The sequence below is a fragment of the Anolis sagrei genome, chromosome 6, assembly GCF_037176765.1.
Source record: "Anolis sagrei isolate rAnoSag1 chromosome 6, rAnoSag1.mat, whole genome shotgun sequence".
NCBI classification, from domain to species: Eukaryota; Metazoa; Chordata; class Lepidosauria; order Squamata; family Dactyloidae; genus Anolis; species Anolis sagrei.
This window is the reverse complement of record NC_090026.1, coordinates 31,638,428-31,665,478: the sequence shown is the minus strand read 5'-3', so window position 1 is coordinate 31,665,478 and position 27,051 is coordinate 31,638,428. Positions and strand designations below refer to the sequence as shown.

General features: G+C 40.5%; 1 protein-coding gene and 1 long non-coding RNA gene across 4 annotated transcripts in view; one reads left to right on the top strand and one right to left on the bottom strand.

Moving 5' to 3' along the window:
• Positions 1-20,846, top strand: part of KAT7 (lysine acetyltransferase 7) — a 31,856-nt gene extending 11,010 nt beyond the window's left edge. For all 3 annotated transcript variants that reach the window (XM_060780828.2, XM_060780827.2, XM_067469999.1), the window contains 9 exons: positions 478-576; positions 2,172-2,282; positions 4,556-4,747; positions 5,371-5,460; positions 6,333-6,473; positions 10,471-10,564; positions 12,814-12,960; positions 15,576-15,682; positions 17,548-20,846. In XM_060780828.2, the coding sequence (XP_060636811.1) occupies positions 478-576; positions 2,172-2,282; positions 4,556-4,747; positions 5,371-5,460; positions 6,333-6,473; positions 10,471-10,564; positions 12,814-12,960; positions 15,576-15,682; positions 17,548-17,649 (1,083 nt within the window). In that variant the 3' untranslated portion in view covers positions 17,650-20,846. The remainder of the gene's footprint in view (positions 1-477; positions 577-2,171; positions 2,283-4,555; positions 4,748-5,370; positions 5,461-6,332; positions 6,474-10,470; positions 10,565-12,813; positions 12,961-15,575; positions 15,683-17,547) is intronic.
• A 1,495-nt stretch (positions 20,847-22,341) lies between these two features.
• LOC137097253 (uncharacterized) lies at positions 22,342-26,487 on the bottom strand. The gene is made up of 3 exons (XR_010910085.1): positions 26,136-26,487; positions 23,920-24,019; positions 22,342-22,571 (listed from the first exon to the last, which is right to left on the bottom strand). It is a non-coding gene; the product is annotated as an uncharacterized lncRNA (long non-coding RNA).
• Between the last annotated feature and the right edge of the window lie 564 nt (positions 26,488-27,051).

Genomic DNA, 27,051 nt, shown 5'->3' with positions numbered 1-27,051 from the left:
GTCTCAGTTTTAGGAAAAACAAGCAATGGATATATTCACTTGCTTCCAAAATCACTAGATAAACTGATATTCTGTATGTATGGGTTTAATCATCCATAGTTTGAAAATATCCCCCCCTCCCCAATCCATTTTTTTAAATTTTTCCATTTTAGACAAGTAACATCAATTTACTACACCACTGTACACAGTGGGACTTGAGCATCCATGGATCTTTGTATCCATGGGGGATTATGGATATCAACCTCATGGATATCAAGAGCCCATTGTATTTCATTTTAGAGTCTGGATATGATCTAGTAGTTCTAAGAGAAAACATTTTTGTGTTCTTCCTGTCCACTCCTGTTAGAACACATGAAACCACTCTGAGACAATCATTTCTCAGGTTTGGGCAAATAATATGAAGATTTCGGTAAGATTTGACCTGTTTGAGCGTCTCATTTTTTACACAACTGCTTCTGTTTCTGATCCCCTTCACAGGCACCAACCGAAAGACAATTAAGGTACAAAGAGAAAGTAGCAGAGATGAGAAAGAAGAGGAATGCAGGGTTGACAAAGGAGCAGAAGGAAAAATACATGGTATTCAAGTGTCTTTATCTTCCACATAAAGTGGGGTGTGAAAGGCAGAATAAGGTATCACTCAATGGGAATTATGTGACACTCAGAACTATTCTTGGATTGCAACTCACATGTCCTGTTGTCATAATAAATATGGGCAAGGGTTCATGGGAGTTGCAGTCCAACGACTTTGAGGCTCCCTATCCTTTTTGCTTTTGCCTCATTGAAGTGTTCCCACAAGGCTCATCCTATACTAGGGTCCAAGTTTGTGTAACATTGGTTTAGAATTAAAATAAGAAATGCATTGATTGAATTTGTGCTTGTATCACACATGCTCAAACTGTGGTTGGAATAGGTTATGTAGAACCAATAGATGGATCCTAGTCTTGCAGTTTGTCTTCAGTTTTAATGCGTAAAATGAACGCAGATCCTTTCTGTATGCTGTGAGAGATTATAGAGTCAGAGGGGGCATTGAAAGGTACCTAGTCAAAGTTCCTGCTTAGTGCAGAAGATACAGAATTACAGCATCCCCAATATATGGCTGTCTACGCTCTGAAGTGTCCCAGGCTGTCTATGCTCTGCTTGAAATCCAGTATAAGAGAGCTAATTATCTTGTACATAATAGATTTCATTGGCATTCTTTCCATTAAGAATTTTTCTGAGAGTATAAGTGAAATATATCGAATCCAGGGAGCGGGTTGAGCTCCCATCTGTCAGCTCCAGCTCCCCACGCGGGGATATGAGAGAAGCCTCCCACAGGATGGTAAACACCAGGGCGTCCCCTGGACAGCATCCTTGTTCTCTCACACCAGAAGCAACTTGCAGTTTCTCATGTAGCTCCTGACACACACACACACACAAATCTATCCACATATTATTCTGTCCTGCAAGTAGCAGATAAAGTCTTTGACGTCTTCGATGTGATGGCTCTTCCTGTAGTTGAACAATGTTTGCTCAGTGCTTTACAAGTTAATCATGTCAAATACGTTTTCATATCCTGAAGCTAAGCAGGGTCAGCTCTTGTTAGTACTTGGATGGGAGGCCACCAATAAATACGAAGTACTTTCATACAGAATTTCAGAGGAAGGAACTGGCACAACTACCTCTTGAGTATTTCTTGCTTAAGAAAGGCCTATGCAATTCATATGGTCACTGTAAGTTGACAGGCAACTTGTAAACACAGGGGCAGCCATCATCATTGCCCTTCTGTGAACCTGTGCCAATACATTTACACCTTCTTCTTCTTATGTTTATTTATATCCTGCCTTTTCTCTCCATACGGAGTCTCAAATCGGCTCACAATTAGAAGCATTACAGTACAACTTAAAATATACAAATACAAAAAACAGAATTAAGTATCATTAATATTAAAAACAATTCTTATGGTGGAGTGTCTATTGTTACACTATAGTATATTGTTACACTATAGTTACACTATAGCACATGTGTCTTCACCTGTTTCCTGACACCACACCTCCTTTCTATAAGCAATTTCCTTATGTAGACCATGCCTGAGGCTTCTGATGCCCCCCCCCCCCCCCCCCGGATGGGAAGATCTGTTCCTCAAGATCAGAGGAAATCTGTATTAAATTTATATGCTTGTTATGTTGTTTCAGGAACACAGACAAGCCTATGGAGACACAAGAGAGCCCCTTTTAGAAAACCTGACCAGCGAATATGACCTAGAGCTGTTCCGACGAGCGCAAGCAAGAGCATCAGAGGATCTGGTAAGCAAAGCTGTGTGTAGCCAGTTCGGCACGGTTTAAAGTTGGACTCACATCATCATTGCACTTTGTAGACTTGGAGTAAGGTCTATTGTCGTGGCTTTATGAATGTGAGTGTGAATGTTTCCTTCAGTTATTGCTGCCCATGCCTAAGGCATGAGGGCATGTGGATGAGGATTGGGTAAAACTAGCCCATGTTCTATTACCAGTGTGTTCTTTCATTTTTGGCTCTGTGGGCTATGGCTGATGTGGAAGGCCTCGTTTCCTGCTCCAACACAGATCATGAGTTTGGGAAGCAGGGCATGAGCATTTGAACCTGACCAGGGAAAACGAGGAAGTGTCTTTGTTGATCTTTCATATTCCTTATATACAAAAAAGGAAAAGAGACTGGAAACTATACCAAAAATGGAATCTCTGAGTCAAAAGACTTCATAAATATTCCCTGTAGGGAGTTTCAGAGTCTAAGAACAGCTAAACTGAAACACTGAAGGGGAAAAAAAAAACAGGTCTTACTTAATAGGTCAATAGGTACCGCTTCAGCGGGAAGGTAACAGCATTCCATGAAGTCATGCTGGCCACATGACCTTGGAGGAGTCTACGGACAATGCCGACTCTTCGGCTTAGAAATGAAGATGGGCACCACCTCCTAGATTTGGACTCAACTGGACTTAATGTCAGGGGAAAACCTTTACCTTTTTTTTACTTAACATAATATCTGATTTGAGGAAATAGAAAGTTTTTTTCTGTAGTGATGCCTTGAAGGTTTATGCAGAATTGTGGCAAAATCAAAAGACTTCGTAAATATTTTCATTTGAAAAGGCATCAGGTTTTGTCCTGCTGGCATCAAGAGAAAGAGGTATCAGATTTCTCCAACTGGTGACAGTTCTCCTCAGTGTTTGATTCCTCTGAGCATCCTGAGGTGTCAGGGATAGTACATTCTTGAGCAGAAAAACCAGTAAGTCCTGGGGCAAGAGAATGAATCCATGTTTTATGATTGACATTCATTTGATGCTTTATTTGTGAGCTGCCCCTCAGGCTGGTTGCAGAAAGATTAGGAGGATACTTTCAAATAATGTAAGCAAAGAGTGGATAAAATTATCTTTTAAAGGAGCAAGTACTCTCCAGTAGGGGATCATCCATAGCATGACTTCAGAGTGAACCAGCACTTCTGAAATTATTTTTAAAAGATAGGATGTGATTTTTTCATGCTTTGATTCTTCAGTTTGAAGAAGTTATCTTTTTGGAATGGAAATCCCAGAATCCTCTAGATCAGACATAGACAAACTTCAGACCTCCAGCTGTTTTGGACTTCAACTCCCAGTAATCCCAGCCAGTTTGCCAGCTTTTAGGAATTGTGGGAAACACCTGGAGGGCCTAAGTTTGCCCATGCCTCCTCTAGATAGTATGGTAACTGACCATGTTGGCTAGGGTATTATGGGAATTGTGATCCAAAAGATTAAATGTACAAGATTTGAGAAGGATTCTGGGGAATTCATATGCTTCAGACTGATCTTCCTCCAGAAATCAGGAAGAAGGTCTGGTTTTCTTAGGACTAGAGGAGGCATGGGCAAACTTCAGTCATCCAGGTGTTTTGGACTCCAACTCTTCCTGATAATTTTCCATCCTTCTATTGATATGTGTGTATGTGTTTTATTGTACTCACAAACCTACACAAAAAACAGGATATTTTCAACAGACAGAGGGCATTAATTTATTCATATGTAAGAACGTTTTGTTAAGTCTTTTTTAGATCTTCTATCTTGAAATGTTAAAATATCCCCAGTGAATCTAGAAACATTTAATCTGTAAAGTATCCTTCCAGGGTCCAACAAGATGGCAGTTTGAAGAGCTGTAATTCATTGATTATATATTCATTAAATAGTACACTTTGGAAATGGTTGGAGAGGATGGAAAAAATTCAGTTTTCTGTTTATTTTTAAGCAAAATGCTTCCAGATCTTCAGGCCTAAAAAAAAAGAGTATGAAGTAGCTAACAGATATTTAACATGATCAGAATGGTGTTGTGATGCCTTTTTAAATCATTTTGCTAGTTCCCATTTCTGGCAAAGTACCATAAGTAGGGAAAATAGGCAGCTGCATCTGTATTTTTTTTTACCTTGTGGGTTATTTTTGCAATGCAAAAATACACTCTCTTTTATACTGGTTGTCAGTATTCAGATTATTTTAGAGTATGGTTTTAATTTAAAAAAAACCAATGTGTTAAATATTTTTTTTTCTTTTGCATAATAAGTTTAACATTCTCTTCTCTCACAATAGGAGAAATTGAGACTTCAGGGCCAGATCACAGAAGGCAGCAACATGATCAAGACGATTGCTTTTGGCCGCTATGAGCTGGACACATGGTACCATTCTCCCTATCCAGAGGAATATGCACGGCTGGGGCGCCTCTACATGTGTGAGTTTTGCCTCAAATACATGAAGAGCCAAACGATACTACGCAGGCACATGGTGAGCTCTGAAGACAACATCTCCTGAGACATGTTAAAGCCTTTCTTTAATCACTTGGTTACTTGCTTGCAAACTGTTTCACATTTCTACAAGGGTAAATGCAAGGGAGAAAAAAACACAGAGAATAGATATTTTTGCACATTAACACTTCAAACTGCAGGTTCAAAACTCTCCCTTGTGAGAGAAATAAACATAATAATAATAATAATAATAATAATAATAATAATAATATGATCTTAAGTCAAAAGATTAGAGTGGGCACTGGTAAATGACCTTGGAGGGCTGCATCCGGCCCATGGGCCTTAGTTTAGGGACCCCTGGTCTAGAGAATTGTGTTTCAGTTGTTACCTGCTAATGGTAATAGTGACGTTCAATCTAGCCTCATGGATGAACTGAATGGATCCTTTACATTTGATTGTATTGGTCAGTAGTCCAGGGGGATTAGGTGTTCTGTCTTTTTGATTACTGAGAAAAAAGGGCATTGATGTTCTGAAATTATTGTGTCCTTTGGCAACTAACCATTTGTTCCCTTAGTAAAGCTCCTGCTTCTAGGAGTTTTCAAAATCATTTGTTATCCTTTGTAAGTGGTTGTCACTCTTAACACTCGTCTGTTGCTTTTGTAGGCAAAATGTGTCTGGAAGCACCCTCCAGGCGATGAAATTTATCGTAAAGGCTCCATTTCGGTGTTTGAAGTAGATGGGAAAAAGAACAAGGTAATATATGTATGTGGAGCTGAGTTCTGATAGGAAGACAGTTTCTGTACTGCGTTGCCTTTTGTGCTTTTTCTCAGAAGTCCTTCACTCTCCTCTTCTGCCTAGCCCTGGAAATCCTAACTCTAACATGGAGTGAACAATTTCCCGGAGTTATGGAGCTTCTTATGTAGTTCTCCCTGACTAAAAGCATATCTTGGTAGCTTGCATATATTTTATTCAGAGGCTTATTGTAACTCAATTGGAATCTAGTTCTCAAAGTTTTCTTTATTTTGGCCCTCTTGGTTATTGCCTCCTTATTTAGAAAAGTAGTCCTTTGTCCTCAGATTTGGATTCTGTTAGAGCCATTCCAGCTCATATCATTCATATTCAGACAGAGGGCAATTAAAAAAACTGACATTATTGTCCAAGGTACATCCTTCTCCCCACTTTCCCAAGTATAACTTCTGTTTAACTATTACCTGCATTTCTGATAGTTGAGGCTGGAATGAAAAGAAGTGAACTTGGAGTTTCAGGCACATAAACTATGTTCTTTATTGTTCAGCTGGACCATCTGGTGCATTATACCAATGTTAGCCACTAAAATAATCTTTGTGAACTAGATTTGTATTATTTTAAGAGGATACGGTGTGAATGTTGTGTTTCCTTTCATTGTCTGACCATTTTATGAACTTTGTATTCACTTCTCCATGTCTTCTGAAGACTGGTGGTTGCTCTTCAATTGATGTGGTCACAATTTAGTCTTTAATCCTTTCTCGTAACGATCCATATATCTTGTGGAATACTTTACAGTGGTTCTGCCTTGTGACAAATGATTGAATATTTTGCTGCCTCCTGGTCATTTGGTGTGTGAGTGTCTCTTCTGTTCCTTCCAGATCTATTGCCAGAACCTGTGCCTTTTGGCAAAGCTATTCTTAGACCACAAGACTCTATACTATGATGTTGAGCCCTTTCTCTTCTATGTCATGACAGAAGCAGACAACACTGGCTGCCATCTGATAGGCTATTTTTCCAAGGTTAGTGATAACCGCCTGAGATTTGTTCTATAGGAAAGGTAATTACTATAATGTGTTTTTTTTTATGTCAAATCAACAGTGGGGCTGTTTTTTTTGCATCACGTCAGGAGGATTCGTCTCTGCTCCTGAAATTGGCAGGTTTTGTGTTTTTGTGTACCCTGCACCATTCTGGGAAGTTGAAAAGCAAAGCACTAACTCAATCTAAGAGTTGTTTCAGGCAATCCAGTATGAGAACAGACATGTTTGATCTCAGAAACAAATTCAACCTGACTAGGGGATTTAATTTAAGAAATTAAACTTTGTTGTCAATGTCACAGTCAGAAATTTTTGAGGTGCAGGATGTTCACCATTCCACATATTAGAACACATATGAAAACAGTGTTCGTAAAATCAAGGCTTCATGATGGATATGCTGAAGATCTTATGCATAATTACCGTACATACTCTAGTATAAGCCGAACTTTTCAGCCCCTTTTAAAGGCTGAAAATGCCTCCCTCAACTTATACTTGAGTCAAAATTATTTTTTGTTTTACTCTATTCTTATTCTTAATATTACATTATTTTACTCTATTATTATTATTATTATTATTACATTTATTATTTTACTCTTTTTATATTTATTATTTTACTTCATTATTGTTGTTATTATTACATTGATTATTTTACTCTATTATTTTTATTAGATTTATTATTTTACTCTCATTATTATCGGAAGGATACATAAGCACATTTACATGGAAGAAAATCAGAATAATAGTTTAATCAGAATTGGGCAGTCTTACTTTAAATCACAGTTTTATGTAAATATTCAAAAACATTTAACCTACTGATGCCTCAATTAATGTAATTTTATTGATATCAATTTTTATTTTGAAATTTACCAGTAGCTGCTGCATTTCCCACCCTTGACTTATACTCGAGTCAATTCGTTTTCTCAGTTTTTTGTGGTAAAATTAGGTGCCTTGGCTTATATTCGGGTAGGCTTATACTCGAGTATATAGGTACTTCACATCTGAGGCAGATTAATGCTTGCCATGGTGACCAAAATAAGGTAGAGGGGACAACATGAATTTGGTTCTGGGTGAGTGTTCCCCAAAGTGGTCATTCAGGTGACACATGGATATTGGAAAGCGTTGGCATTTACCCTTTTTCTCTACATGTGTGTTAGGCCTTCTTGGAGTACTATGATCAAAGTGAGAATTCGCTTCTGGAATGTTATTGTATTCATCTTTTACATAATACATTTTACTTGAATAATTGAAAATCAGAACATGAAGCTAACACCAAATCATGACTTAGTTTTAAAAAATCCAGTCTAGGATTATTCAGGTTTTGGCAACTAAGTGCCAGGAGCCACTTGCAATTGCTGTCCTCTCTTGCTCCTTCATCACACCTTAAGTTTACTTACCTCCTCATTCCCATGCATTGACCTTTGAAGAAAAGTGAACAGACATTCCTTGTTTCATGAGGAGCAGGCAGAATTGCAAAAGTATCAGTCTGCATCCTCACAGCCAGATGAAAAATGAGTGTGCGTTACTGAGGCCTCCAGAGGACCTTAGTGAACCTCTGTGCTGATGACATCATGGGGAGATGCTTCCCTACTTTTGGTTTCTTCCCACGAAGCAGGAGATGGTGTGAATGTGAGTGTGTGCATGGTTGAGAGGGTGGAGCTAGTTGCTTTAAAGGAAGGATTGCAATTCCATTCCCTTCAATGCCAAAGAAGGACATACATATGTAAGGGAAAATTTGTGTATATCTCTTAATATGATGCCAGACAAAACCCCTAAAAATCATGTAGTTCTGGACAGACAGAGTTCAGGAAATATTGAAAAGCAAGGCCTCTTGATCAAAGGGAAATCATTAGTATGATTTCATCTCTTTCTGCTTCCAAACTGACAGAGCAGAGTGCCACTGTGAATCTTTTTTTCAAGATTGTTCCTCACCAAACAATCATGACTCGGATTGTGACAGCTTCTTCCGATGCAAAACCATCCCTTTTCTGGGCAAATATCCCTCAGATTCTGAAGAAACAGAACCCCCTCTCCCCCATCTTGCTGTTAAAAGCAAATGTATTTGGTACTATTGCTGCTCAAATGTTTTCAGAGGATGCTGCCTTTGTTACACATACTGAACCAGGCTCTAAAAATTTAAATCAATAGATACAGAGGTGAGACAGGCATAACAAAGATATGCATCTGAACAGAGGATTGAAGGGTGAGAGCTCAGCTGTGAAATACAGTGTGACTCTGTGAACTCTCCTTTCCACATGTTGTTCAAGCCATAAATCGACGATGCCAAGACATAATTTTGTCTTGTTTTCATTTGACTTATAGGAACAGTTTCAAAACATTCATTTTAAAAGCAATTTTACTCTTTTTCATTATGAAGGAGAAGACATGAAAATAATGCTCTGTATCTCAAGGGCCATCCTAGCCATTGAGGAATTGCTCAGGAACGCTAATCCCAATGCTTGATTCTGGGGGCCTAGCTCTTGTCATTTCATTCTTCTGATCAGTGGATAACTGAGGATAAGCTTTTGTTGTGGGAAGAGTTGAGGACAGAGATGCTGCTCATGGCATTGGAGTTAGTGTGTGTGGAGAAGACAACACATCACAGTTCTTTCAGGCCCTTGCAGATGATAATGCCTCAGCAGCCACATTATCACAGGATATCTACGCCCTTCACCACTGGAGAAATTATACTGTTTAGCTGGTATTGCACCACCTGACATCTCCAGCCCTTCCTCTGTACGGATATCAGCCAGCAAGCCAACACTTTAAATCAAGAAGTAGCTTCCTAAGATCTACAGAGATACTCACAGGAACACCTTAGCAAGCAAGAGTCCAGAAGTGGCAGGTTAAAACCTGGAACATCAATCAGTGTTTGATACTGGATGAGAAATTCCCTCTTGGGCACACAGAAGACTGGATGACTTGGAAGGTGCTAAACAGATTGCGTTCTGGCACCACAAGATGCAGAACTAACCTTAAGAGATGGGGTTACACAGTGGAGTCCACGACATGCAAGTGTGGAGAAGAGCAAACCACAGACCAGTTACTACAATGCAGTCTGAGCCCTGCCACATGCACAATGGAGGACCTTTTCACAGCGAAACCAGAGGCACTCCCAAGTAGCCAGCTTCTGGCCAAAGAAAATTTAGTATAAAGCCAAATTTTTAACTTTGTGTTTTTTCTATACATTATAGCTGTATTCTCAATTTGCTTGTGACACGATAAATAAATACATCGGCCAGAATCCATAATATGTGATGCACAATTAATTTTTCCAGCTTCAGAGACACATTTGGTTTTTCTTCTGATACCAGAGTAGGAAGCTTGAGCAATGTGTAGACAACACTGAATAGTGTGCTGTATTGATCAGTGATGACAATAGTGAATTCAAGCCAGTAAGTAGAGTGGGCGAGATGCACCTTTTCACATGGTAATCATCGTAAATGCTCTAACGTAGAAGATATAAAAGTGAAGAAAGGGATTCAGGCATGATTCATTGTATGCCTGAGAGCACTGAACCTATTAGAAGAATTAATTGTAGCGTGAACACTTACATGTCAGTGTTGCTTAGGAAACTGTGGTATGCAAAGTATTTTGGAAAAGTAGCTATTCCCAGTTTTGTCTGGACGTCTTATTACAGACGAGACAGATGTTAACATTAGGATTGCTCACTGTATTTCGTACTTTGGACACTTCCAATACAAATCACCTGAAATCTACTCATCATACTGGTAGGCATTTTGGAAAAGGACCACCCACAACCAATTAACGTCTAATTATTTCTCCAATGGAACCAGGGCCTACTGATTGTTGATGCTAGAAAAGTAGAGGGGTAGTGGCTTCTTAGACATGCAGAACTATTGTGCTTTTTTAGATTGTGGCTATCATGTTTTGCTTAGCATAAAAATCATTCCCTTCAGCTAGACATCATGCTTTTGCTATGAAGTGGGCAATTCTCATAACAAGACATACCATCTGCTTTCAGGAAAAGAACTCATTCCTTAACTACAACGTTTCTTGTATCCTGACGATGCCTCAGTATATGAGACAGGGTTATGGCAAAATGCTTATTGACTTCAGTAAGTATTATTTATTTACTTACTTACTTACTTACTTACAGTATTTATATTCTGCCCTTCTCACCCCGCAGGGGACTTGATTACAATGCACATATACATGGCAAACATTCAATGCCATTTAGACATACAACATATATAGACAGACACAGAGGCAATTTCACCTTAAGCTTTTTCTGGCTTCATGAGGGTATGCTTGGTTCCCGTCATAGGGGAACTGCCGCTTCACTGTCCACTTGTGACACCAAGTCCTTTGATGGAGTACTTCCTCATTCTTCTGCACACTGCTGGAAGGTTTTATGGCACTGTAAATTAGTTAAATTAGCCTCCCCGCGTAAAGCGGTACCTACATTTCCTACTTGACAGATGCAACTGTGTTTTGGGGTGCATAGGTCAACAGCAAGCTAGAGTATTAATGGTCAGGAGCTTACTCCGAACTGGGCTGGCTTTGAACTCATGACGTCTCCGTCAGTAGTGATTTAATGCAGCTAGCTACTAACTAGCTGCACCACAGCCTAGTCCCAAGGATGAACCCTGGGATGGGATGGCAGGCTGTGGAAGGGGGCACAGAATCACCTCCAGGGAGGGGAAGGGGCTTTTGTGGCCTATGAGCTACAGTTTGCCTGCATTTTAACAGACATGTGAGTTTCTTCTTGAGTGATTGCACATAAACCTCTTGAAAGGGCATGCTGAAATAATGAATGCTGTGAGAAACAGAATTCTCATTCTCTCTGTGGTGAATTAAGCTCTTTTTAAAAAGTGTGTAGTACTGGCATATTTCCAAATTCTCAAAGTTACCATATGCAAGTAGTTATAGCAACATATTTCTGATATCAAAATCAGGTGGCTGAGTGCTGATTGGTATAGAAGAGCTTCCCAAAAATAAGTTAATGTTTTCTGCATACCCAGCTGACTTTCTGGGTATTTGGCAGTAACAGACATACAGGTTTGTAAAATCAAAGGAAAACTGCAAAAGAATAAAAAAAAACTGCTTGTGAGCTTACACAGTATTGATGGTCTTAGAGAGAAAGAAAAGTGAAGGTGTAGGAACCAGAAAGACAGAATGTGTGACACTGCCTGCTGTTTCTTTAGTGAAGAGCCATTTAACATATGGTTTATATATCATATAAAACAGACAACATATAGAGAAAAATGGAGGACAAGACATTTGGAAGGACATGTTTTTCCTGTGTCTGTCATTGTACATCACTGCATCTCACCTCATACTTAGGACGGGTAAGGTAAAGGTGAAGGTTTCCCCTTGACATTAAGTCTAGTTGTGTCTGACTCTGGGGAGTGGTGCTCATCTCCATTTCTAATCCGAAGCACTAGCATTGTCTGTAGACACCTCCTAGTTCATGTGGCCAACATGACTACTTGGAGCACCGTTACCTTCCTCCCAAAGCAATACCTATTGATCTACTCACATTTACATGTTTTCGAACTCTAGGTTGGCAGGAGCTAGAGCTAACAGCGGGAGCTCACGCTGTTCCCTTGATTCGAACCACTGATCTTTGGGTCAGTAAGTTTAGCAGCTCAGCGATTTAACCTGCTGCACCACTGAGGGACTCTAAGATGGGTAGTGTCTAGTATGAAATAGTATAGCAAGATAAACGGTCTCTGTTTCATCTCTGCCATCTCTGCCATCGTTGTAGCTCTGGAACAAATTCCTGTTTCTTGTTCAGAATACATGAACAAGAGCCCTTCTCCTACATGGTATGAATACACTGCCCAATTTTTAAAAGCTATGTGTGTCTATGCATATTTATTTGCATGTGAATATACATGTTTATGTTCTTTATATATGTTCATTTGCCTGGACTTTTTCATGTAGCAAGCTGCAGTTTTGATTGTTTACCAAATTGGACAACAAATGTTTCTGTGTGAACACAGGATGTGTTTTGTCCTCACTATTTTTTCAATATTTTAATTAAAATTTTAACAAAAAAACCAAAACAAATTAAACAACAACAATACTTGCATATAGAATAGGCAATGTATTTGACATCTGTAGTGATGATGCACTAAGACAGTGGTTCTCAACCAGCGGGTTCCCAGATGTTTTGGCTGACAACTCCCAGATATCCCAGCCAGTTTACCAGCTGTTAGGATATCTGGGAATTGAAGGTCAAAACATCTAGGGACCCACAGGTCGAGAACTACTGAACTAAGGCATCCATTCAATCTGTCTTTGAGAGGTAGGTTCTAATTCTAATTCAATCTCAGAGAATTTGTTTTGTTCTCTTTAATAGGCTACTTACTATCAAAAGTGGAAGAGAAGGTTGGTTCCCCAGAGCGACCGCTTTCAGATCTGGGTCTTATTAGCTACCGTAGTTACTGGAAGGAGGTTCTTCTCCGTTATCTGCATAACTTTCAAGGCAAAGAAATCTCCATCAAAGGTTAGTTCTTCATTTTTTTTTCTATATCAGCAGCAAATTGCATCTGTCTTTTAAATTCCACACTCCTTCCTCCAAATTGTGACTAAGTTTTATCTTCCTAGTTGTAGCTTTTCTGTTTATTGTTAATTACATTTAGACAGAAAACTCAGGCACTCTAAATCCTAATTCATTGCATGCAAACAGTAAACTGCCTCTGTGTGTAAACAACAGCCTGCTTTACTGTGATTTAATTCATACTAGTGGCATGAAATAAGGTCTTGCATACCTCCCTGTTACAACAGGATTAAACATCTTTTTTTTTAGTCCAAGAAATTAGAGAGCTGAGCAGGATCTCCAATGATTAAAAGTATGAATATTTTTCATCTAAACTGTAATGGTTGGGTTGCTGTGAGTTTTCCAGGCTGTATGGCCATGTTCCAGAAACATTCTCTCCTGAAATTTCATCCACATCTGGCAGGCATCCTCAGAGGTTGCAAGATCTGTAGGAAACTAGGCAAGAGAGGTATATATATCTGTGGAATGCCCAAGGTGGGAGAAAAAAATCTTGTCTGCTTAAGTCAAGTGTGAATGTTGCAGTTGGCCTCCTTAATTAGCATTGAATGGCCTTCCAGATTCAAAGAGTGGCTGATTGCTGCATGGGAGAATCCTTTGTTGGGAGGTGTTAGCTGGCCCTGATTGATTCTTGTCTGGAATTCCCCTGTTGTTTTAGTGTTGCTCTTTTTTAACTGTCCTGATTTTAGAGTTTTTTTAAATACTGGTAGCCATATTTTGTTCATTTTCATGGTTTCCTTCTTTAAATGCTAATCAAGGTGGCAATTGCATCATTCACACTTGGGCAGGTCTAGTTTCCAACGGTCCTCTGAGGATGCCTGCTATAGATGTGGGTGAAACGTCAGGAGAAAATGCTTCTGGAACATGGCCATACAGCCCGGAAAACTCACAGCAACACAGTGATTCTGGCCATTAAAGCTTTCAACAACACTCTGTATCTGTTCTTAAGTCTCTGAGCTTTTGTCTCTTTCTCCAAATAACTATCCTCTTCCCTGGACTATCAGCCAATGTGGATTTCTTCAAGTAACATGAAAATGATGGAGAATAAGTAATTGTAACCTAATGTGTAGTTAGTTGTGAACGAAGTGATCAAAGTCTCAGTTACGCCAACATTTTTTCTTTCCCTGCAAAATGGATAAAGGCCTGATTCTATCAGGTCTCTACAGGGTGGAAGCTTCTCCCTCCTCATCATCCTGTCTCCCATCACAGGAGAAAGCATCATAGGCAAGGGAAAAGCAAGATGCTTTTGGGGTGCTTATGACCCTGCTTAAGTATGAATGGGACTTAAGGCTGCTCTGGGGCTCGGGGCTACACACAGTTGGAAAGGTGACAAGTAAACTGATCCTTTATTTCTTGGAGACACCATCTCTCTAACTTAGAGAAATACAGAAAGAGTCAGAATGGTCTTATATGTAAAGCTGTTTAGTCATCTTCTACATGACTAAACTGAAAAAGGAAAACATTTTGATCAAAAGATGCCCCTGATTTGATTGGGCAGTAATTCTTTTTTCATGGAAGTACTTCTGAAAACTATTGGTCAGCACCATCTTGGAGGAGGCATTCTCAACCTCCTGTTCTCATGCCAGATAACAATTCATAATTGGGACCTGCCACTTTTGTCCTAACTATAAAATTCACATTTGTTTGGTTCTGCACAATTCATTCAACTTCACCATGCATGTAGTTGTGAAAATGTGGGAGACACTTAGTTCCTGATGACAGGAAATTCTGTTCAGCCTTTTCCTCTGTCTTTCTAGATTTGGCTTGCTTCATCTATTTGCTTTCCGCCTCATTTTGCAGTCATAATGATAAGGAAACTGCTTTTTCTGCCTATGTGGAATCATCATATGACGCATTTGATCCTGATTATCTTGTGTTAGTTATTAAAGCCAGAGCTATCTATCTATTTATAATGTACTGGGGAGTGTGCGCGGGGCCAACCGCCGATACTTTTGAATTTTTAACTGAAGATTCCGGAGCGATGCTGCGCATGCGCAGAAGTACCATTAGTGCGAATTCACAGCACATCACTAGGGAAACTACGGTTACAGGTAAGCAACCTCTCATTTATTAAAGCCAGAGCTATCTACAGAGACACTCGCTGGAACACCCCAGCAAGCGCGAGTCCAAAAGTGGCAGGCTCAAACCCAGAACCTCAACCAATGGCTGATACCAAATGAGAGACTCCCCCCTGGGCACACAGAGGACTGGGGCTACAAAGTGGAATCCATGACATGCGAGTGTGGAGAAAAGCAAACCACTGACCACCTACTGCAATGCAGCCTGAGCCCTGCCACATGCACAATGCTTCTTGCGGCAACACCAGAGGCCCAAGTGGCCAGCTACTGGTCAAAGGACATTTAATCAACTACCAAGCTTACAAACTTTGTGTTTTGTCTGTTTGTTTGTTTTGTTAAAAATGTAACACAAATGTCTGATTGCTCCTGACACGATAAATAAATAAATATCAGGAGATAATGGAATAACTCCAGCAGTTTATGTCAGGTATATGGTAGATTCCTTGCTGACTGAAAAATGAATATATTCCTGTATTTCTCTTTCAGAAATCAGCCAGGAAACAGCTGTCAATCCTGTTGACATTGTTAGCACTCTGCAGGCGCTTCAGATGCTCAAGTATTGGAAAGGCAAACATCTGGTTTTGAAGAGACAGGTAAGGATGTGCCTAATTGCTATGATTCGGTATCTTTGCTTGGGTTAGCATTGTGTATGAATTGTGTACTCCATTTTTCTTTGAGAAAATTCTTCTCATTGCTGAGAATGAGTTTTCTGTCCTCGATGTGCTGAAGGTGAAAAGCCAGAGTTTGCCTTTTTTCCCCCTCTCGGCAAGGGGTTGGCAACTCCAGGTTTTCCAAACATTGAGCTGAAACTTCCAACAGCCCCCAGTCAGTAGCCAAGTGCCAGGGATGATGAGTAGTGATAGCTCAACTGTTGGAGAACCCCAAGCCCCCAAACCAGCTGCAATGCTTCATTCGAGAGAAGTTAATTATACTTTCAATATGTAGATACCACAGGTGTCTGTGTGAAACAACATTCAAATTCTATATTTCATAGCATAATAGTTGCATTTTTATCCCCTTTGGGGGGCAGGGGGTGCGACTATTATGCAAGGAATTTTTTTTTTGTAAAAAGAGTCTTCTCTTGTCTGACAGCCGAGGGGAGTCCTGTAACTGCAAAGTTACCCGCACATCTGCCGGTTAGAGCTAATAGACCTCCCTTGGCTGCCGTCAGCAAAGGGAAGCCCTGCAGTCCTCGTCAGCAGGCACAGGCAGATGAAGGCTCACCCGCCCACATGCCTCTCCCCTCTATGCTCCAGTGGATTGCCTTGGATCATGGGTGGGTGAACCCACCCCCACCTGATTGCTTTTCCCTTTGAGCTCCTAGATCAGGCATTCTCTGTTTGGGTCTCCAACTCCCAGAATTCCTGACCATTTAGCAGTGAATCTCTGAACTAGCATACTTGATCATAGTCCTAAAAGGTATGTTTATCAAGTTATGACAAATAAAAGAAAGGGGAACTCATTGGGATACCAGCTGATGAATAGGGAAACTACCTGTATTTCATCACATAATTGTTGCTATCACATAATAGTCGCATAATGATGGGAGTCCCAGTTTTGTAATTTAAGGATTCCTCAAAGTCTATGATTTGAAAACTAATTTGAGCATATTAAATGCTAGAAATTGGAAATTGACAAAAAAAGAAAATAATTCCTCGCATAATAGTCGCGCCCATAGTTCATGGGTCTTATATAAGACACCCGACTGCCTCTTGTCTCTGAGCTATGGAGTGTTGCCCTTGGTCAAGCATATAGAACAGGCATCCTCAAATTGTGACCCTCCAGCTGTTTGGACCTCTAACTCCTAGAAGCTCTAATCAGATTGCTCAATGGTCAGGGATTTTGGGAGTTGGAGGCCCAAAGGCTAGAGGGCCGTAGTTTAAGGATGCCAAATCTAGGTGCTCAGAGGGAAAAGCGATCCGGGGGGAGTGGGGAGTTCACCCAACTGTACGACTCTTCCCTCCATGCTCTGAAGGGTTGCAGTAAAACATAGAGCAGATCCATGGAAGCCAGGATAGTTTGATGATTTATCAAGGGAAATCCGCCTTTTACTTGGCAAGGACTTACTTAGCAGCTGGTCAAACTGAACTGTGTTCGCTTTGAACCATCTGGCCAATAGTAAGATGCAAGTTTTATTATAATCTTGCCAGTGGTGCTTTCGTAAGGGTACCAGAGATGCATGATTATGAGTTCACAATATTATGCTTTGTGGTGAATACATCAGTTCTCATTATTCCTGACCATTTGGCTGTGGTAATGGAGCTAGAGTCTCACAACATCTTTTGGGAATTACACAATTTTTTATTCGTTAATGAAACTATAGCTGTTAATTCTGTTGCATAATTATCTGTCTGGTTTTCCAAACATGGATCTCTCAAATAGGGCAGATCTGTCTTTTGTTGAAAACTATGCCCAAGCTTTTAACCTACACCATTTTCTTATTTTTCCCTCTCTTCAGGATCTTATTGATGAATGGATAGCCAAAGAGGCCAAACGATCCAACAGCAATAAAAGCATGGATCCCAGCTGTTTGAAATGGACCCCTCCCAAGGGCACTTAACTTGATCTATCGCTCCAAGGAGTGTGGACACCCCTCCATGTGCCGCCACCCACTTCATGATCCTCTTTCCTTTCCCAGCGTTACCAACTGCCTTTGGGATTGTGGACGTGCCATTGATGTTCATCCCAGCCCCCTTCCTTTCACATATTCCCAGGAAATTCCATTCTTGGGAATGTTTTGACCCACATACTCTGTACACAGGGCAGTGCTGAATTGATCTGGATATCCTGTTAGTGTGACCCCAAGAGTGGTGGGTGAGCAGTAATATCTTGTCCTGGCCCTTTCCATTTGCTGCTTCCTTAGCCACATGGGCGTAGTCCAAAAGGTTGTGTTGTATCCTACACTTGTTTTTTGTTCTTTCAAGCTGCTGCTTCCACTGCAGCATCATATAGCTCTAGTGCACATATGGAGCAGAAGAAAGTGATAAAGTCTGTTAGGATTTCTGGGAGTTGAAGGCCAAAACATCTGGGGACCCACATATTGAGAACCACTGTTCTAGATGCTTTTCTATTCACTCAGACCAACAATATTTTTTACCAAATACTCAATTCGACAGTTGAATAAACAGTTCTTCAGTAGCAACCTACAATGGGACCAAGGCTTTCAAAAGTGTGTGTGTGTTTGGGCCCCCAGATGTTTTGGCCTTCAGCTCCCCGAAATCCTAACAGCTGGTAAACTGGCTGGGATTTCTGGGAGCTGTAGGCCAAAACACTTGGGGACCCACAGGTTGAGAACCACTAACTTAGTGCATCAGTTTGATCTTGGTCTCTCCCTTGAGTGACTGACAGAGGAGAAACAGGAAGAGATGGAATCTTTTGTAGTGAACTATGGGTGCGACTATTATGCGAGGAATTCTTAAATACCAAAGTTCTTGGCATTCATTTGGCAATATAAGTATTAAACTCAATTAGCTTCAAGGTATGGGTGGGTATGTTGTGATCTCAAGGAGAGGATGGGTAAATTGCAATTTAAGTCAGTTTTCATCTGACCTAGCCAGTGATGAGAGACGATTGGTTTCGGTCCAGTAACAGCTAGAGGGCTACAGGTTACCTTCAAAATTAAGTAGAAAAAAGGCAAAATTAAAACTCAGTCTAGTACCCTTCTTTAAATGTTCATGGAAATGACTGAATCCAGAAAGTTCCTGAATAAATTAGACTCAAACTCACACTGATCACCAGTATGAAATTTATTCCTTCCTTGCAGGACCACAAATGCATTACATAACTGTACTCTGACTCCAGCATTGGGAATTCAGGGCCTAGAACCCTTAATGCTAAGATGTTCTATATAGCAGCACGGGCCACGGTGTGTTAATTAACATGCACAGGTACCTGGTGAGGTCACATGCCTCACAACTAAATAAGCCACAAAATCCCATCTTGCACCCATCCAGCACCTCTTGGGCTAATTATCTCCTATAAAATTCCCTTGGTATGAGACCTCGAAAATATCTGGCAAGAGAGTAAAATGTGTTTCAAAATTAGAAGTTTCATTTGGATTACAGCTTGTAGAATTCTTTAACCAAGCCAGTAATTTAAGGTGGCAGTGAAACTAAAGTAGGTATTGTTCCCAAAAGTAACCTCTCTCAACTTTCTGATCTCTTTTCAGTATGCCTTAAGGCAATTGGATGTGTCTTGCACATCACTCATTTCCAAACAGTGTAGAAATATTTTTTAAAAATATATATAATGTTAGAGGAAACTCGTTTCATCCCTGGCCTTTGGGAGACATGGTAGTCATTCCTTTAGCCTCTGTAGAGTAACTCCTGGCAGTAGAAGCATATGTAAAACTGCACTGTTTAAAAATGGACTTCTTTCAAAATAACAAAAAAGAGTGGGTTTTTTTTGTTTTTTTCCCCCATCTTGCAGCAAGATGGGAAAGCCCATCTTTGTCTAGTACTGATCCTTCTGGAAATATTCCAGTAGTTGCCTCTTGTTTTTTTGGCTCTCGTGTTCTCTTTTCATGGCCACCCAAAATCCGACAAAGTTTGTCTTTATGTGCTAACATCTATCAACCTTAACATCTAGATTCTGGCAAATGGTGGGGTGGTATTCTCCTTTGTGAGGAGAATTACTTCAAGCAAGTTTAGGAGGATAGGAGAAGAAACATTTGAGTGACCAATGGAAAAGCCTAGTTGAAAACAAACTACTTGACATTGACCAGACCCATCACTTCCTCAGGCCCTCTGGAACTGGGGCAAGGTTGCTTTGCTGATGTCCGCAGAAAGACCCACCACTACTGAAAAAGTCCTGAGCAGCTCCTCATCCATTTCTCAGGCGGTTTTCTCTAGTTCTTTGGCCAGGCTTGGTTCTATCAAGGCTTTGGCCAAAACATTTATGGTTGCCGAAAGGGCTCCCTCTAAGTCCGCGAGGTATTGATCCCATGTAGACCTCCTTCAGGGGCAGCTCATGTATTGTTGAGACCAGTGCTGTGGCAAAGTGCTTGTACCGGTCTTCAAATTGGGTACATTGCTTGGTTATGAAGTTTGTCCAGGACTTTGCCAAGCTTCCTTTCTCTCACTGTCTGCTCCAGCAAACATTTTTCCTACTTAACCTCTCTTTGGAGCCTGCCAGTTTCCTTAGAGAGGATAAGGAAGTTCCTCTCTCTTTCCTCCTGCAAATGGGCCATGTTTTTCTCCATCTTTATAGTTGCATAGGGCAGGAGTAAAGATTTGAGAGTCCAGCATCTCAATCCACGAATCAGTACTAGAGCATTTGCTTGGCCTGCTTGGAGGCTGTCACTTTAGACTTTGAAACTTGTGTTTTATCTATAACGGCTGAAAAGTTAAAAGTCTGGCTGGCCACCTCTATGCATTTTGAGCATGATGGAATACATCTCTAGTTTCTGCCAAAGTTTTGCATTTAGGAATATGCCTTTTGGGTAAGACAACCTGCTTCTGGCCTTTCAGAGTGCGCAGGGTAATTTTTGAGACAGACTTCCTAAATGATTTACCCCCCCCCCCCAAACTTCATATATGGGGATGGCACAATTCTTCCTCCTCTTTACTTCAGCTTGGCGCCCAGCTCCATCCCTCCGCACAGGTTTTCATGCCATTCTGTCAAACCAAGCTGCTATCACCACTGCGCATGTGTTTGAAATTGGCCATTCTTGTACAGAAGCAAATATCTCAGTTTCTTGGATGTTAGAATATGCTACCAGTATCTACTTCTCAATAAAGCATGTTCTCTGGTCCAGTTCGCTGGTCTTCATTCTTACTGTGATAGGAGCGTGCTTGATGGATTGATCATGGAATGGGAAGAAGGCAAGAAGAGCCTGAATTGGATGGACCACAGTGATCTGTGGGCAATACCCCCACTACAGCCTCCCATGAGCTACATGACATGAAAGTCCTATCACGGATCTCATTACATCCCATCCAACTCAGTAAAGATGAGGAAATTTACCTCTAGAGAGGGAAATTCACTCCTGAAAGAGTTATCATGGAAAATGTGTGTCTCCACAGAAGTTTTATCACCAATTCTTGTTTCCATGACAAGCCAACATTTTCAAAATCCAATTGCTACAGGGACAGAAAGTGAGGTGAAATCTGAGCGGGCACAGACAGAAAAAAACTTTACAGGAGTGTTAACCCTTCCCTATGCTATCCAAAACTTTTTTAAAAAATAGGCTTTATCCTTATAAATGCTCCTGTTGGAACTTACAAATTCGGCTTAAGAACAAACCTACAGAACCTATCTTGTTCATATCCCAGGACTAACACTTTGTGTACATCCCATTTTTACATTTTCTGCACCAAAGGAATTGCCATCCTTCAGGCAATAGAAGCTTAATTGGTCTTGCTATTAGTGGTATATTCTTATGTTCTTCCAGGTTTGACACCACTTTAACTTCCATTACTTCCAAACATTAGTTTGACATGATCAGGCATGGGTAAATTCTGGCTCGAGACCAGATGCGACCCATTGGGCTATTTCCTCTGGTTCCATAATTGCATGTGCCTGCGCAGAGCTCTCCTGAGAGCTCTGTGCAGCTGCATGTTACATCCTCCTCTTGGCAGGAGTACGCTGCAGACTGCCGTGTCTCCTCCTGCTGAGAAGCAGGCCCTGAAGTCACATGTGGCTGCCCAGGGCTCTCCCAAGAGCCCTGGGCAGCTGCGTCTCGGGCACCTGCACTCTTTAGCAGAGAAGGCTAAATACTTCCAAAAACTACAAGTCGCAGGGTTTCGTAGTCTTGAGCCGTAGAAGTTTAAAGTGGGGATCAAACACATAACTCTCCCTTCTTGCGATGTGGCCCCAATGTGAAAAAGTTTGCCCATGCCTGGGGTAGACACAGCCCTTGTGGCAATCAAATGTCCTTTAATGCACTCTCTTCTCAAACTTATGGAAAAGGTAAACAGCATGCACTTCTCCATTTGCTATTAAATAGTACCTCTCCTCATCCTCAAACCTAGCCAATATAGGCAAAAGTGAGGGATGATAGAAGCTGCGATCTAGTAATGGACACAGTAAAACATCAACCATGTGTGAGGAAAGGAGGTTTCCATAAGCTTAAGCATAAAGTCATGGATTTGAGTGTTTAAGAGGTGAAAATACCCCCCCCCCCCCAAATTCTCTTCCAAGTCACAGAAAGATGTCATGGTAGGGCTTTTAAAAATTAAAACGTCTGCTACTCTATCTTGATTTTGTTTCAGAAGAATGTGATACGAAAAAACAAACAAACCAGAAGACAGTCTGAAAGCTTCACAAATACATTTATATTTTAGGTGGGTGGCTTAGCAAAGGAATGACACAATGTGATGAGAGCACTAAGCAAATAATAGTGTTTATAGAGGAATGGCTGGTGATAAGAAACAGGTTGTAAAATGTAAGCTGAATTTGTAGAGCTGAAGTGGAAGTGATATGGATCCTTCTATGATGTCCATGATGGAAGGAGTTGCCCACTTGTCCAGTTCTCTGTTGGCTCTGTGAGGAAAAGAAATCTGAAGTCAAAACTAACTGAAAAAGCATGTGATTTATCTTAACCATTATGGAACAACTGCATGCCCTTCTCAACCATTTAGAGGACACTTCTGGACATTTTTCAAAAATTGCACACTTATTTGAGCTGGGTTGGACCCCCAAACATGACAGACATGCCTCACATCCCATAGAAGACATTATTTATTGATTAATTGATTCATTTACTCACTATGCCCAGCATTAGGCAAAGTAAAACTGTGGCCTGAGGCAGACAACGTTTCCAGGGATGAAAGGGCAATCAGTGGTTTATTACTGTATCTTCAACAAAAAGGATATGGGAGATTATGGGATTTCCTTCCCATGTGCCAAAAATAATTTGGCTGAAGTTGGATATTGCCGTATGTTCTCGGGGGATGGATTGGGGGAATCACCATTTGCTACTTTGCCTCTGGTAGTAAAAGGTCTTGAGGTAGACCTGCTCAGCAGGAATTTGAAATTTGGCCTTCTGCTGGTCTAAGGCTTCAGTTCAATGTGACTTCTCCCACTGAATACCTCCGTAAATACATATAAGATTTAGCTGACGTTCTGATGGGAAAACATGCTTTTGCTCATTGTGCCACCTTAAGCAACACATGTTATTAAGCTATCTGGAAGGATCTCTGGTAGGCCTAATAGAAGACACCAGAACAGAAATAATGAACTCCATTACCCAGATATTTATTTATTTTAAGTTAATAAACAAGGAGTGGAGCCCATTAACCATTACCTCCAATACCTCCAATATAATTGCGCTACTCATGCAGAGACTGACCGTTTGAAGGGGACAATATCTATATCTAGAGGTTCTTTACCTGAACAGCAAGCCTGAACATTTAGGGATCACATTCCAGCTAGAATCTCGATGCTTAGGTAATGTTCACTGCTCTAAAGCCACAGGATTCAATTTGATTTTGGAAACTAAGCAGGATCAGCCCTGGTTAGCACATTTTGTGGTTGCTAATGAATATCAGGTTTTCACAGGAAGGCACTAGCAAAAACATCTAACTATTCCTTGCCTAAGAAAACCCAAAGAAATGTGTGAGATCTATACCTGTCAACAGAAAACTTGAAGGCACATACACCCAGTAATGAAATATTGGGGAAACTTGGAACAACAAGTAGTTCCTGCAAAGAAAACTGGGTAAATTAGACATTAAAATTGGGGAAAGAATAAAAACTGAGATGTGCAACACACCTTCTCTTCTAGACTAAGAGCTTTGGTCTGTTCTATTCTGCCATTTTATTAACTGCCACTGCCACTTCCATTCCAAAAAGCAAGAGATTTCTACAAACTGATCTTCTTTTCACTTGCCTCTTGCACGTTTCCCCATTAAGCCATAGAACTGGTGGAACTTCCCTCTCTTCACCAAATCAACAAAGCGTTGGAAGGCTTTCCTTTGCGGAGCTTCATCCTAGAAAACCCAAGAAGTTTGAGTGATGGATGTCTTGAATGGCAATTTAACAAGGGAAGTAAATAAATGTTTCAAGGGAGTTACATTCAGGAAAATCTTTTCAAATATTGCACTCTGTCAGCTGTGATTGGAGAGTGTTCCTAGAAAATTTAGAAATGAAAATATCATTTTTCAAACAATTTCTGAGTCCTCATGGGAAAAGATAACACTGGCTTGCATGGAAACTGATTTATGCAGGTAGATCTATCGGATATTTTTTTATTGTGTCAGAAGCGACTTGAGAAACTGTGTTGCTTCTGGTGTGAGAGAATTGGCCATCTGCAGAGATGCTGCTCAGGGGATGTCCAGATGTGTTACCATCCTATGGGAGTTTCTCTCATGTCTTCGCATGGGAAGCTGGAGCTGACTGATGGGAGCTGACCCTGTGTCGTGGATTTGAACCACCAATCTATTGGATGAGGCATATAAAAATTTGAAGCACAAATATTTAACAATTCTGGCTAGGTGGGTTGCACCTCTAGGGTTTTCCCATTCATACAGCTCAGAAATATCTCTCAGCATATCAGATCTTCATTGGAAGATTCATTGTAGCTAACTCAAAACAACAAATAGATGAAAAAGTCAATTGAATTAAGAAGAAAACACATTTTTTGTGAAATGGTGAATAAAACCCTCTTGTGCAACGTACACTTACATGTTAGTTGATAATCAACACAGGCACAGCAATACATCTGCTTATTGCTGGGTTTTGTGGTTCAACACAAAGTATGTAAACTTTTGAGCCATACAGCAATTTATATATATATATGTATGTGTATGTGTGTATATATGTTTATGTTATTATTTATTCGCTTCCAATTCTTCATGACTTTGTGGACCAGCCAACACCAGAGCTCCCTGTAGGCCGTCGCCACATATATATATGTATATATGTATATATATGTGTGTGTGTGTGTGTGTGACCATCTATATATGTGTGTATGTGTGTGTGTGACCATCTAAATATATATTGATGCATATGCACACATACACTTATATATATTATACATACATACATATACACCCCAACATATATACTGAAAGTATGCATCTTCCTATTTCATAAAAAATCACTAAAGCCAGGTATTTTTCAAGCTGCTCTGAGCTTTCAGTACTCCTTCACATAAGATTATTTTATAAGTGGCTGTACAAAAATAGCACCACAGCACACTATGCATTTGTTTGTTTACTAACAGTCCTGCTTTTCATTCAGAGGACTTTCAAATAAACACCACATATAAGACTAACTCAATCAACAATCATTTAAAGCAAAACTACACCTGTGTATCTTGCAACGGTTTGTTGGGAGTGTTTCCCCATTGTCATGCTAAACTATTTATAGCACACACATTTTTCAGTGATTATGTAGAAGTAACAGTTTTAAGTAAACTGCCTAGTAAACACCAGAAGCGACTTGCAGTTTCTCAAGTCGCTCCTGACACGACCAAAAACAACAACTGCCTTGTAAAGAGCTATTTCTAAAAAGGGAGGTATTAAATACATAGTAAAGTAAATGTAAACGTTTCCCCTGACATTAAGTCCAGTCGTGCCCGACTCTGGGGGGTAGTGCTCATCTCCATTTCTAAGCCGAAGAGCCGGCGTTGTCTGTAGACACCTCCAAGGTCATGTGACCGGCATGACTGCATGGAGCACCGTTACCTTCCCGCCACAGCGGTACCTATTGATCTACTCAGATTTGCATGTTTTTGAACTGCTAGGTTGGCAGAAGCTGGGGCTAACAGCGGGAGCTCATGCCACTCCCCGAATTTGAACCTGCGACCTTTCCATTAGCAAGTTTAGCAGCTCAGCGGTTTAACCCACTGCACCACTGGGGACTCCGTTAAATACATAGTAATAAATAAACAAACATTCACAAAGCAGGAAAGTAGACTTTGTGAGAAGGCTCTATCTGAATCCCGTTGTCAACAACCTGTGGTGCTGACATGCATAACAAAAGAGAGGCATTAAACAAATAACTGTCACACTTTTCCTTCCATCTCTGTTTCCGTCACCATGCTCTATCAGACCCAGTCAAGCATCTTCAATTTCAAAAGCAAACAGTAAACCAAAGCGTTACCTTCAGGGCCAGGTCTGTCCCAGCGGACTCTTCTTCCAGTGCAGGAATGACAGTTGCTTCGCCTTCAAAACGCAACACCTGCAAGCACAGAAAGGCCATCACAAAGAGAAGTTTCAAAGCACTCATTATTTCTTTAAAGAGAAGCCCTGTATTAGAACTGGCTTTTGGGGAATATCAAAAGAGCAAGAGCACTTTATAAAAAGGTTTTCAGGGATGTTCTCCTTATCCACTCCCTTTTGATCTCTGTTATTTCTGCTTAACAACCACAGAGCGCAAAGTGCATCGATTTATGTCTTCTGCTGCCTTCTTTGCTCCACCCAGTCTTATCAATGACCCTGCTATTTTTGATCGTATCCCCAAATTTGGATCTACACACTCATCTGCCTGTTATGTTTATCATCTCCAAATCAGTTTCCCCTCCCTCTCCATTCCAGATAATCTCTATGGATTGTAATGCTGGCATCACGATATACAGAAGTTATTTCCTTTCCTTTTGTTTCTTTTGGAACCAGAACAAGATAGAGTCATACAAGACTTGTGCCCACCTTTACTCTTACACTTCGATGCATTGCTGAAGTACCTGATTGTAGTTCTTTTTAATTTTTTGATTGTTTTATAGTATAAACCAGAAACAAAGTAAACAACAGAAAAACAAAAACAAGAGCAGAAAAAAGGGGAATATATATATATATATATATATATATATATACACAAAAGAGCAAACAAGTTTACGGAATGGTATACAATCAGTGCTCATTAAACATGTGAAAAATTAAATTTGACTGTATTGGTGGCGCAGTGGGTTGAACCCTTGTGCCAGCAGGACTGAAGACCGACAGGTTGCGGGTTTGAATCCCGGGACAGAGTACGGATGAGCTCCCTCTGTCAGCTCCAGCTCCCCATGCGGGGACATGAG